The 12,667-nt window shown below is 48.3% G+C and overlaps 1 protein-coding gene across 6 annotated transcripts in view; it reads left to right on the top strand.

The window, feature by feature from the left end:
* LOC119953464 (ankyrin repeat domain-containing protein 24-like) overlaps positions 1-12,667 on the top strand; it is a 209,016-nt gene that overhangs the window by 100,924 nt on the left and 95,425 nt on the right. For all 6 annotated transcript variants that reach the window (XM_038777775.1, XM_038777772.1, XM_038777774.1 and 3 more), the window contains 3 exons: positions 5,180-5,310; positions 6,649-6,737; positions 11,751-11,815. In XM_038777775.1, coding sequence (XP_038633703.1) covers positions 5,180-5,310; positions 6,649-6,737; positions 11,751-11,815 — 285 coding nt within the window. The remainder of the gene's footprint in view (positions 1-5,179; positions 5,311-6,648; positions 6,738-11,750; positions 11,816-12,667) is intronic.

Raw genomic sequence — 12,667 nt, 5'->3', positions numbered from 1 at the left:
GCAGGTTGGGTGGATTGGCCATGAAAAATTGTCCAAAATTCTATGATTAACCTAGGACAAAAGTTCGGCGCAACATCGTGGGCCGAAGGGCCTGTTCTGTGCTGTATTTCTCTATAACCACAATCTATTAAAAGTTGTGGGTCAGGTGAACGCCATGATATACTTTGAAGTTTTTTAAACACTGGCCCATAACACTGGGGACGTGCAGCTTTGTTATGGGGATTGGACGGGAGAGTGGACATGGGTGAGGTGCTCTTTCAGAGGTGCAGACTCAATGGGCCGAATGGCCTTCTTCTGCACTGTAGAGATTCTATGATTTTAAAGTACCGAACTACAATATTTCACAGAATCATATAATTTATTTGTGATGTTCATGTATTTGATATATATAAAGATTTATTTTTTAAGTTTTTCAGCTCGAGATGCACAGCGGTGTACATTTACAATACATTATTTAAATTTATACTTTTTATTTCTTGGCGAGCAATTTCTGAATTAACCTATGAGGTGGATTCTGCCCCCCCCCCCCCCCCCCACTGCTGGTGGCGGGCTTCCTGATCTGGTGGAGAATCGAGCGTCGGCCTAAAAACGGGATTGGTGCTTTGTCCGATGCTTCAGTCTCCCGGCGGCAGCGAGCTATTGACCCCGCACCAGTGGGAAGATGCAAATGTGTAATTTGCATGCATTTGTAATTAACAGGCCAGTAGCCCGATTCTCCAGGCCTGTCAGTGCTCTGGCCTCTCAGCCAGGAGGATGTGAAACGGTGCAGGTATTTTCAAGCTTGGCTCTGACACGGTGGACCCTGCAGTGGGTCGAGAGGGTCAGTGCGTAATGGAGCTTCCCCCCCCCTCCCCACAAGGTCCATTGGAAGGCCCCCTCCACAACTCACATCTTGCCTCCCTCTCCGACCTCCCAACCAGACCCCCCCAACAGACTTCCATCCCAACCCTCCTGCCAGTCCCACCCATTAGACCACACCCCAGACCCAGAATGGAAAATTTGCATTTCAGAGGCTTTGACGTGCGCTGGCCTTTTGAGGAAACCTCTAACACCTGTAACAGCTGTAGCTTTTGTCCACACAATTGGTGTTGGAGGATTACGGTGTGATGATGGACAGGTCAGGCAAGCAGTAGTGGTAATATGGGGAGGAAGTGATTAAAGACAGGAGGCACTCTGATGAGGAGGTGTGGGGTGGGGTTAGGGGAGGATGGATATGCAGCAGGATTGGAAGTCCATGATGAAAAGGAATTGGCAATGAATAGTAATTTAGGAAAGAGCTACTAAAGCATACTTTGGGCCTTTTGTTTACACATGTCAGCGTCCAAGGTCTATTTTAAGTGGCTGTCAGGGGTGCCTGAAAAATTAGATGAGAAGTCAAACCAAGAACCCGTTGGCCTTTCCACCCAGATCCAAAAGATGCCTGAATCCTATTTTGAGAAGGAGGTTGGGGTTTTCCCCATTGCCTTGACCAATACTTATTCCTCAGTCAACATCGCCATAGAATCCCTACAGTACAGAAAGAGGCCATTCAGCCCATTAAGTCTGCACCAAACCTCTGAAAGAGCAGCCTACCTGGGCCCACCCTAACCCCGTAACCCCAGCTAACCTGAACATCCCTGGACATTGAGGAGCAAATTATCATGACCAATCCACCTAACCTACACATCTTTGGACTGTGGGAGGAAACTGGAGCACCCGGAGGAAACCCATGCGGACACAGGGAGAACGTGCAAACTCCACTCAGACAGTCACCTAAGATTAGAATTGAATTTGGGTCCCTGGTGCTGAGGCAGCAGTGCTAACCACTGTGCCACCGTGCCACAAGAAGACAGATTATCTGATCATTATCACATTGCTTTTTGTGGGAACTTATTTTGTGCATTTTGGCTGCCATGTTTCTTACATTACAACACTGACCACGGGCTGAATTTTCACCTTGCTGGTTACTTCACAGTAACGTCATTGCAGTGTTATTGTAAACCTATTTGTGACAATAAAGATTATTATTATTATAATGTAAGATTGGAGTTTAACGGGCAGCACAGTAGCATAGTGGTTAGCGCAGTTGCTTCTCAGCTCCCGGGTTCTCGGTTCGATTCCCAGCTTGGGTCACTGTCTGTCCGGAGTCTGCACGTCCTCCCCTTGTCTGCATGGCTTTCCTCCGGGTGCTCTGGTTTCCTCCCACAGTCGAAGGATGTGCGGGTTAGGTGGATTGGTTGTGTTAAATTGCCCTTAGTTTCCAAAAAAAAAGGTTAATTGGGGTTACTGGGTTAAAGGGATGGGGTGGAGGAAGTGTGTGCTTGAGTGGGGTGCTCTTTGCAAGGGCCGGCACAGACTCGATGGGCCGAATTGCCTCCTTCTGCACTGTAAATTCTATGATTCTATGAAGGAAAAAAGGGAAGGCTAATGGCAGATTCATGGGGTTCAAAAAAGTGGAGCCCAAAAGGAGTATGGAAAGTACAGAGGGGGTACTTCAAAAAATAAATTTATGAGAATGAAGAGCGGGCATGAAAAAACACTGTTCGGCAAAATAAAGGGAAATCGCAAAGTGTTTTGAAAATATATAAAGGGCAAGAGTGTAACCAGGAAAAGAGTAGTGTCCATTAGCGACCGAAGTGTCAACCTGTGTGTGGAGCCATAAGGTGTAGGTGAGGTAGGGCAACACAGTAGCACAGTAGTGCTGTTGCTTCACAGCGCCAGGGTCCTAGGTTCGATTTGCGGCTTGGGTCACTATCTGTGCGGAGTCTGCACATACTCCCTGTGTCTGCGTGGGTTTCCTCTGGGTGATCCGGTTTCCTCCCACAAGTCCCGAAAGATGTGCTGTTAGGTGAATTGGACATTCTGAATCCTCCCTCAGTGTATCTGAACAGGGGTCGTAATGTGGCGACTAGGAGATTTTCACGGTAACTTCATTGCAGTGTTAATGTAAGCCATTAATGTGACATTAATAAAGATTATAATTATAAAATGAATATTTTGCATCTGTATTCACGATGGAGAAGGATGGTGTAGGCATGGAAAGCAAGGAGTGAGACTGTGCTATAATTGAACAGATTAGCATTGAGAGGGAGGAGGTGTTAGCGACTTTCGAGGGCTTAAAAGTGTCCAGGCTCAGATGAGATGCATCCTGGGCTGCTGTGTGAGGCAAGGGAGGAGGCCGCAGGGGCTCTGATGCTAATTTTCAAGATCTCTCTGGCCATAGGTGAGGTGCCAGGGATTGGAGAACAGCAAACGTGGTATCATATTCAAGAAGGGAAGTAGGGAAAAACCAGGTAATGACAGGCCAGTGAGCCGAAAATCTGTGGCATGAAATTAGTGGGAAACATTCTGAGAGACAGAATTAATCTCCACTTGACAAGGCAATGATTAATCAAGGATAGTCAGCATGGCTTTGTCGGGGAGATCATGTCTTACAAATTTGACTGAATTTTTCAAGGGGTTGACTTGGTGTGTAGATGAGGGTAGTGCAGTTGATATAATCTACATGGACTTCAGTCAGGCTTTTGTAAAGGTCCTCCATGGCAGACTGATTAAGAAGCTAAGAGCCCATGGTATCCAGGCAATTTGGCAAATTGGATCCAAAATTGGCTTAGTGGTAGGAGGTAGAGTGTGATGGTCAAAAATTGTTTTTGTGACTGAAAACCTGTATCCAGTGGTTTACTGCTGTTTGCAGTATACATTAATTATCGAGGCATGAATGTGGGGGTATAATTAGTAAGTTGGCAGATGACACGAAAATTGGTGGGGTGGTAAATAGTGAGATGGGAAGCTTTAGATTACAGGATGATTATAGATGGGCTGGTCAGATCGGCAGAACAGTCACAAATAAAACTTAACCCTGAAAAGTGTGGGGTGATGTGAGGTCCTCACAATGTTAGTGAGGACTAGCAAGGCAAGGGGATACACAATGAGTGATTGGACTCTGGTAAGTACAGAGGACCAACGGGACCTTGAGATGCATGTCCAAAGATCCGTGAAGACAACATGACAGATAGATCAGGTAGTTAAGAAGACATCTGGAATACTTGCCTTTATTAGACGAGGCACAGAATATGAGAGCGGGGAGAATATGATGGAGCTGCATAAAACGCTCATTAGGCCAGAAGTAGATTACTGTGTATAGTTCTGGTCGCCACGCTATAAGAACGATGTGATTGCAGAAGAAAGGTTACAGAGAAGATTTGCCAGGATGTTGCCTGGACTGGAACGTTTGAGCTACGAAGAGAGGTTTGATAGGCTTGGGGTTGTTTTCCTTATAGCAGAGAAGACTGAAGGGGGACTTGATCGAGGTGTACAAAATTATGAGGGGCATAGATGAGGTAGATGGGAAGAAGCTTTTCCCCTTAGTAAAGGGGCCAATAACCAGGGGGCATTGATTTAAGGGAAGGGCAGGAGATTTAGAGGGGATTTGAGGAAAAACCTTTTCACCAGGGGGTGGGGAACCTGGAGCTCACAGCCTGAAAGGGTGGGTGGTAGAGGCAGGAATCCTTACAACATCTGAGAAGCATTTGGATCAGCACTTGAAATGCCGTAGCAGACAAGCGTATGGAGCAAGTGCTGGGAAATGGGGTTAGATTAGACAGGTGCTTGGTGCAGACACGAGGGGTCGAAGGGCCTCTTTTGTGCTGTAAAACTCTATGACTATAATTAAGTAATAAGCAACCAGGCCATCACTTTGGGTAAGAGAAGGGGTGGAATCCCTTCACAAGGTGACCTTTAGCAGTACCCGTACCCAGACAGGCAGGGAGGGCCTTTAAGCCCTGCTGGGAACGCTGACACTGCCCCAGCCTGCCTCGCTTGACTTCAGGCAGTTAAATTCCTCAAGTCATATTGGAAAACCGGAAGCCGACAAGAAGATCTGAGTCTACCTCCATTATTTACATTAAGCGCGGCTGTTAACGAGCTTCATTGGTTACCTGCCTTGGGCTGGTTGGGGACGGGGTGTTGGCAGCTTAACCAGCCCTGATGGGCCACAGCCAAAGTGAGTGCTGGCAGAAATGGTGTTGGAAAAGTGGCACGCCGGATCTTACATTTCTGCCTCTATTCCTTATCTCAGCAAGGCCCAAAGATCCTGCCACACATTTTACAAAGTCTGTCAGTGTCTGTTAAGTACTTTGGGATATTCTGCATTTGTGAAAGGGAGCTCTATAAATTGAAATCTTTCTTTAATGCCCCTCAGAGCCAGGACTGGAGTAAACATGATGAGAAGCTCTTACAGGCCGTGGATGGCAGTGACCCTGAGAAAGTGGCTTCGCTTCTCAACAAAAGGACACTTCACACGACAAAGCTCGACACTGAGGGCCGATCAGCGTAAGTCTAACATTTTCTTTCTGTATTTGATTATTGAGCCATTTATCCAGCCATCAACAGGCTAAAAGTTGGTGGAAGATGAACTTCCTGGGCGAGATCTACCGGCCACGTTATGCCGAAAGGCGGTGAGGCGCAAGACGACCGGTAGATGCCAGGAGATCCATCTTCCTGGATCTACCTGGTTCACCACACCTCGCAAGATCTAATCACTTTTTAGCAAATGTGCATATTAGAGTGAGACAACTCGTCTCACTCTAATGCGCTCTTCTTCTTGGAGGTCTCGGGCGAACTCCAGTAGTGCTGGTCTCCCCAATGGAGACTTGATGGAACGGCACAGCCAGGGTTCCAGGCTGGCATTTGTCTTGTGATGGGGATTGTGACTGGGGGTGCCCTGTGTAGGTGCAGGGGGGTACGGGGAAGGGGGAGAGCCTGAGGGCCCCCTTATAGGTGAGTTGGGGCTTTGGAGGGGGTTGAGGGTCACATCACGGGAATAAGTGCGGTCTCGGCCACACGTTCCCTGCTGAGGCGCCCCAATCTACCCAAATGGCCGTACGATAGCCTGGTGTTTCTCAACACTCCTAGCGCCAGGTAGCACAGTGGTTAGCACTGTTGCTTCACAGTGGCAGGGACCTGGGTTTGATTACGGTTTGGGTCGTTGTCTGTGAGGAGTCTGCACATTGGGCAGCACGTTAGCATTGTGGATAGCACAATCGCTTCACAGCTCCAGGGTCCCAGGTTCGATTCTCGGCTTGGGTCACTGTCTGTGCGGAGTCTGCACATCCTCCTCGTGTGTGCGTGGGTTTCCTCCGGGTACTCCGGTTTCCTCCCACAGTCCAAAGATGTGCAGGTTAGGTGGATTGGCCATGATAAATTGCCCTTATTGTTCAAAATTGCCCTTAGTGTCGGGTGGGGTTGCTGGGTTATGGGGATGGGGTGGAGGTGTTGACCTTGGGTAGGGTGCTCTTTCCAAGAGCCAGTGCAGACTCGATGGGCTGAATGGCCTCTTTCTGCACTGTAAATTCTATGAAATAAAATTCTCCCTGTGTCTGTGGGTTTCCTCCAGGTGCTCCCACAAGTCCCGAAAGACATGCTTGTTAGATGAAGTGGACATTCAGAATGTCCAAATTACCTATTGGATCGTCTTTTGGGACTTGTGGGAGGAAACCGGAGCACCCGGAGGAAACCCACACAGACTCCGGGAGAATGTGCAGACTCCGCACAAACAGTGACCCAAGCCGGGTATTGAACCTGGGGACCCTGGCGCTATGAAGCCACAGTGCTATCCACTATGCTACAATGCTGCCCACTATTCAACATCTTTAAATGTCTTTACCTTAGGTACCATCTTGCAGCAATGCGGGGTCATGTGGACTGTCTGGAGGTCATCCTGGCACATGGAGTGGATGTCACTGCACTTGACGGCTCAGGTAAACATTGCACACTGAAAGGGAGGACTCTTTTCCACTGAGGTGGAGCTGTAAGGTTTAGGGGTTCAACCTCTGAGAGTGATACCTGTGAAGCCTCTGACTCTCTCATCCATCTGGCAATGAATGAATGTGAGGACTCATCTGAACAGATGGTCAGTTATGAGTGTGACCCGGGTTTGAATCCACCACGGCAGATGGTTGAATTTAAACTCAATAAAACATCTGGAATTAAAAGTCTAATGATGACCATGAAACTATTGTCACAAAAACCCAACTGGTTCACTGATGTCTTTTAGGGAACAAAACCTGTAATCCTTACCTGGTATGGCTTACATGTGACTGGGGGCTTGTGAGATTACAGACAATGACCCAGATGCCACCATCAAAATCCAGAAATGGCAGCACAGTGGTGTACAATTGGGGGGGGGGGGGGGGGGGGGGGTTGGGGGAGGGAGTGCTGGTTGCAGCAGACAACATGTGAAGATGGCGAAAATGAGGAAGTAGTCAGTGGCCATCTTGAATGGCCCATGAGCAAGGGCAGGCCTGAATGAACAAGGCCAGGCCCACAGGGTGAGTATGGCTGACCCCACAAGAGCGAGTGCAGGGGGCCATAGAATGTGAGGGACCGGTGAAAAGATCCAGAGTCCTTGTCCATCTCCAGAATCTGAGGGTTCGTACAGGAACTAACAACGGACAGATCCAAGCCCAGGACAGGAATATTGTCAAGTATGGCACGAGAATTGAACGGTTTTATAGAGCAGATGGGATAGGGGGTTAGACCTGTGGACGGTCAATCACTCGAGAGAAAAATAATTCTCCTTCTTCACCCATGTGCACAAGGCCTGCTCACGTATAGATTTTTTGGGCGTAAGGAAAAGGGTGCTTCCAGGGGTAACAAAGGCGGAATACTCCACGATTGTAATATCCGACCACGTGCCACATTACATGGGCATAAGGTTGGGGAAGGGCCTGGCCCAATGCCCCTCCCCCCACGGAGGCTGGATGAAGCTCTCCTCGCCAGTAAGGAATTCCGTGCAAAGATATCCAAAGCCATCAACAGTAATGTAGCCTGCAGCCAGAATGAGGAGGTCTCACACTCCACGCTCTGCGAGGCACTGAAGGCGGTGATCAGGGGCAAAATTATAGCTTATAGGGCCCTTAGGGCCAGGAAAGAAAGGGCAACCAAGCAGTGGCAGATCGACTCCATACTGGAGGTGGATCGGCGGTACTCCACGGCCCCAACCGTGGAACTGCTGTTGGAGAGGAAAAAGTTGCAGATGAAATATAATCTGCTTTCCACATGGAAAACAGTCTACCAGCTCTTCCAGGCATGGGGGGGGGGGGGGGGGGGGGGGGGGCTTCTATGAACATGGAGACAAGGCCAGCCATGTGCTGGCACATCAGCTAAGAAAGCAAGCAGCCACAAAAGAGATAACGCAAGTTAGATACAGAAATGGTAGGATGGTAGCAGACCCAAATGAGGTGAACAAAACCTTTGCAAACTTGTACTCAGGGCTATACACCTTTGAACCCTGGAGAATGACTTGGTGATGAATATACCCGTGGTTGGGGAGGACAGGAAACAAGGGCTTGAAGCACCGCGAGAACTGGGCAAAATCGTGGAGTGCATCAACTCCATGCAATCAGGGAAAGTGCCGGGACTGGATGGGTTCCCGGTAGATTTTTACAAAAGATTTTTAGCAGTGCTGGCCCCACACCTGCGGGAGATGTTCAACAACTCACTGTCAAAGTGGGCCCTGCCGCCCACACTGACCCAGGCCTCAATCTCATTGATGCCCAAAAAGGACAAAGACCCAACAGAGTGGGGATCAAACAGACCCATCTCTCTCTTAAACACTGATGCAAAAGTCCTTGTGAAAGCACAGGCCAGGCCCGGGAGAGCTGCCTGCCAGAAGTGATCATGGAAAATCAGACTGGGTTTGTCAAGGGCAGGTAACTAACAGTGAACATCAGACGCCTGCGGAATGTAATAATGATCCCATCCGGAGAGAGGACACCAGAGGTGATCATAGAAGTTACAGTGCAGGAGGCCATTCGGCCCATCAAGTCTGCACCGGCTCTTGGAAAGAGCATCCTACCCAAGCCCACACTCATCCCCATAACCCAGTAACCCCACCCAACACTAAGGGCAATTTATCATGGCCAATCCACCTAACCTGGACATCTTTGGACTGTGAAAGGAAACCGGAGCACCCGGAGGAAACCCACGCAGACACGGTGAGAATGTGCAGACTCCGCACAGACAGTGACCTAAGCCGGGAATCGAACCTGGGACCCTGGAGCTGTGAAGCAATTGTACTAACCACTATGCTACCATGCTGCCCTGGACGCTGTGAAAGCCTTCGATGAGTAGAATGGAGGTACCGCATGGAGGTGCTTGAACAGTTTGGATTTGGGGCAGAGTTCACCCCATGGGTGAAGCTCCTATACAGCACTCCTACAGTTAGCGTATGGACGAACTCCATCAGCTCCAAATGCTTTCGGCTGTACGGGGGAACGAGTCAGGTGTGCCCGTTATCCCCACTTTTGTTCACACTGGCAATCGAACAACTGGCCATCGCCCTTAGAATGGCGGAGTAGTGGAAGGGCATTCGGTGGGGGGGCGCAGAGAGCGTCCCTCGATGCAGATGACCTGCTTTTCTACGTGTCAAACCTCCTAGCCAGCATGGAAAAGATAACAGGACTCCTTCAGGAGTTTGGTACCTTCTCAGGGGTAGACTGAAATCTTCCCGGTGAAGCCCCGAGAGGGAGGAGCGGAGCTGGAAGAACTGCCGTTTAAAGTGACCCAAACCAAGTTCAGGTACCTGGGGATACAAGTGGCCCACACCTGGAACCCCAAGGCCTCGGAGTGGCTCTCAGACCTGGCCGGGTTCCTGAAACTAGAAAAGATAGAGAGCTGGATTCTCCATCAGCGGACTGCTGTTCTTCCCTGGCAGCGCACTCACACCTGTGGATTTCCCGACGGCGTGGGGGTGCTCACAATGGAAAACCCCTTTGGCCGGGTGTTGGGACGTTGGATCCCGCTGACAGCGGGGGCACGCCGCACCAGTAGACGGGTATGGTGGGATGGAGAATCCCGGCCATAACTTTTGAGAAGGGGGACCAAGGATAGATTCCACAACACGTGGAAGAAGTTCACAAACCTCTTTGCAGACCTGTTCACAACCAGCAACTAACCGGGGTCGGGGGGGGGGGGGGGGGGGGGGGGGAGCAGATAGGAAGGGAGGGGGGATGGATAAGAAGACGGCATTTGGGAGGGGGAAAGGAAACTCGTATAGAGGAGAAAAGGGGAGGAACGCCATTCACAGGACGGGACACGGATCTCTTCCACATGTGTCAAACCGGGAAGGCGGACTTTCCTAACCTCCCTTGAGAACTCAAGGTGGGAACAGAAATTTCCCTCCTCCCTCACCCCAGGAAAACAAATTTAATTATAAACAATGTAAAGAATTCTGGCAGTAATTGTAAATACAAATGTAAAGTTATGTATCATTCTTAGTACTAAATGTTAAAAATCTCAAGAAGAACACTTAAAAAAAAAACACTAATGTAAATAATTTAAGGGAATTATATCATTGGGCCTACTGTCACATACATGGTGGCAACTTGTGATACTTGTGTTGGTGTTGTTATTGTATTGGCTACTATTATTGTTTTTATATTATTCTACAAAGTTTTGATATTAATTGCAAACATTCCAATAAAAATATATTAAAATAACTATCTCAGCTTCAGGACATCATTGCAAGAGTTGAAATGAAAATCGCTTATTGTCACGAGTAGTCTTCAATGAAGTTACTGTGAAAAGCCCCTAGTCACCACATTCCGGCACCTGTCCGGGGAGGTTGGTACGGGAATCGAACCATGCTGCTGGTCTGCTTGGTCTGCTTTCAAAGCCAGCGATTTAGCCCAGTGAGCTCAGTGAGTTCCTCAGGGTCGAGTCTTTGCCCCAACCATCTTCAGCTGCTTCATCAATGACCTTCCTTCATAAGGTCAGAAGTGGGGATTTTCGCTGATGACTGCACAATGTTCAGCACCATTCACAACTCCTCAGATACTGAAGCAATCTGTGTCCAAATGCAGCAAGACCTGGGCAATATCCAGGCTTGGGCTGACAAATGGCAAGTAACATTTGCCCCACACAAATGCCAGGCAATGACCATCTGCAACAATAGAGGATGTAACCATAGCCCATTGACATTCAATGATGTTACCATCGCTGAATCCTCCAGAATCTGCATTTTGGGGGTTACCATTTACCAGAAACTGAACTGGACAAGCCATCTAAATACTGTGGCTATCAGAGCACGTCAAAGGCTAGGAATCCTGCCACTCCACATGGCACAAGTCACGAGTTTAATGCAATCCTCTCCACTTGCCTGAATGAGTGCGGCTTTAACACTCAAGAAGCTCAATACCATCCAGGACAAAACAGCCCATTTGATTGGCACCCCTTCCACAAACATTCAGTCCCTCCATCACTGACGAACAGTGGCAGCCATGTGTACCTCCTACAAGATGAACTGCAGGAACTCACCAAGGTTCCTTCGGCAGCACTTTCCAAACCCACGGCCATTACCAAATAGAAGGTCAAGAGCAGCAGATTCCTGGGAACAATACCACCTGGAGGTTCCCCTCCAAGTAACTCACCATCATGACTTGGAAATAAATTGTCATTCCTTCATTGTCACTGTGTCAGAGTCCTGAAACTCCCTTCCTAATAGCACTGTGGGTGTATATAGACATCAGGGACTGCAGAAGTTTAAGAATCCAGATCACCACCACCTCCTCAAGGGCAACTAGAGGTTTGCAATGAATGCTGGCCCTAGCCAGCGATGCTCAGATCCCATAAATGAATTAAACAAAATATGGTTAATGGTTCAAGCTAGGAGCTGCACTAAGTCCCATTTTCGCTCTATATGTATCAGACTATTATGCTACACCTGCCCTATCTCATTATTTATCTGATTTATTTATATGGTTTCAATCTAGGGTTGAATGCATTACATTTGGCGGCAAAATATGGGAACCATCAGTGTGTGAAGAGACTCCTTCAGGTATGAGCATTCTGAGATAAATCACCACAGTAAAACTGGAATCTGTTGTTAACCGGAGATATTTTGCTTCCAAATCACGACCAAACTTCATTCAGTACCTGTTCTCTCAGTCAATAAGATCATGGCTGATCTGATTGTGGCTTAACTCCACTTTCTTGTCACCTTTTGCCCCCCCCCCCCGCCGAGGAACGCTTGATTCCGTTGTCAGTCAAAAATCTGTCTAACTCCGATTTGAATAAATTCAATAACACAGCCTCCACTGTTCTCTGGGGAAGAGAATTCCAAAGACTAATGATCCTCTGAGGGAAGAATGATCCTCCTCATCTCTGCCTTAATTGGGAATCCTCTTATTTCTAAACTGTGCTCCTTTAATGACCAAGGAACCTAGCAGTAGGAAGGCGAAAGATTAATTAAATCTAACATAAAGTCTGCCCACAGCAGTAAATATATACAATCATGTCGCGTTGGGACAACCGACATGTCGGTCCCTTCTCGGGCCGGCTTTTATGCTCGGTTTTACATTCCCCAGCGAGTGGGCCTCCACCCGCTATCAGAGAAGATCAATAATGGTTTCCCCGTGGGCCTTATGGGGGTTCTGACAGCTCTCTGGTTCTAGATTGCCCCAGGAGGGAAAACATCCTCTCAGCATCCATTCTGTCAAGTGGGATTTGAGTTGGGCCTTTGCTCCTTGGAGTCTAGAAGACCGGAGGTTGATCTTATTGAAACATAGAGTGACGAGTACAGGCCCAACCTCCTTAACCTTTCCTCAGGAGGCAAATCCCTCATCCAGAAATCAGATGAGTGAACCTTCTTTAAATTTCTTTCGATGCAAGGATATTCTTCCTTGCATAA

The sequence above is a fragment of the Scyliorhinus canicula genome, chromosome 18, assembly GCF_902713615.1.
Source record: "Scyliorhinus canicula chromosome 18, sScyCan1.1, whole genome shotgun sequence".
Classification (NCBI taxonomy): Eukaryota; Metazoa; Chordata; class Chondrichthyes; order Carcharhiniformes; family Scyliorhinidae; genus Scyliorhinus; species Scyliorhinus canicula.
This window is presented reverse-complemented; position numbering and strand designations above follow the sequence as displayed.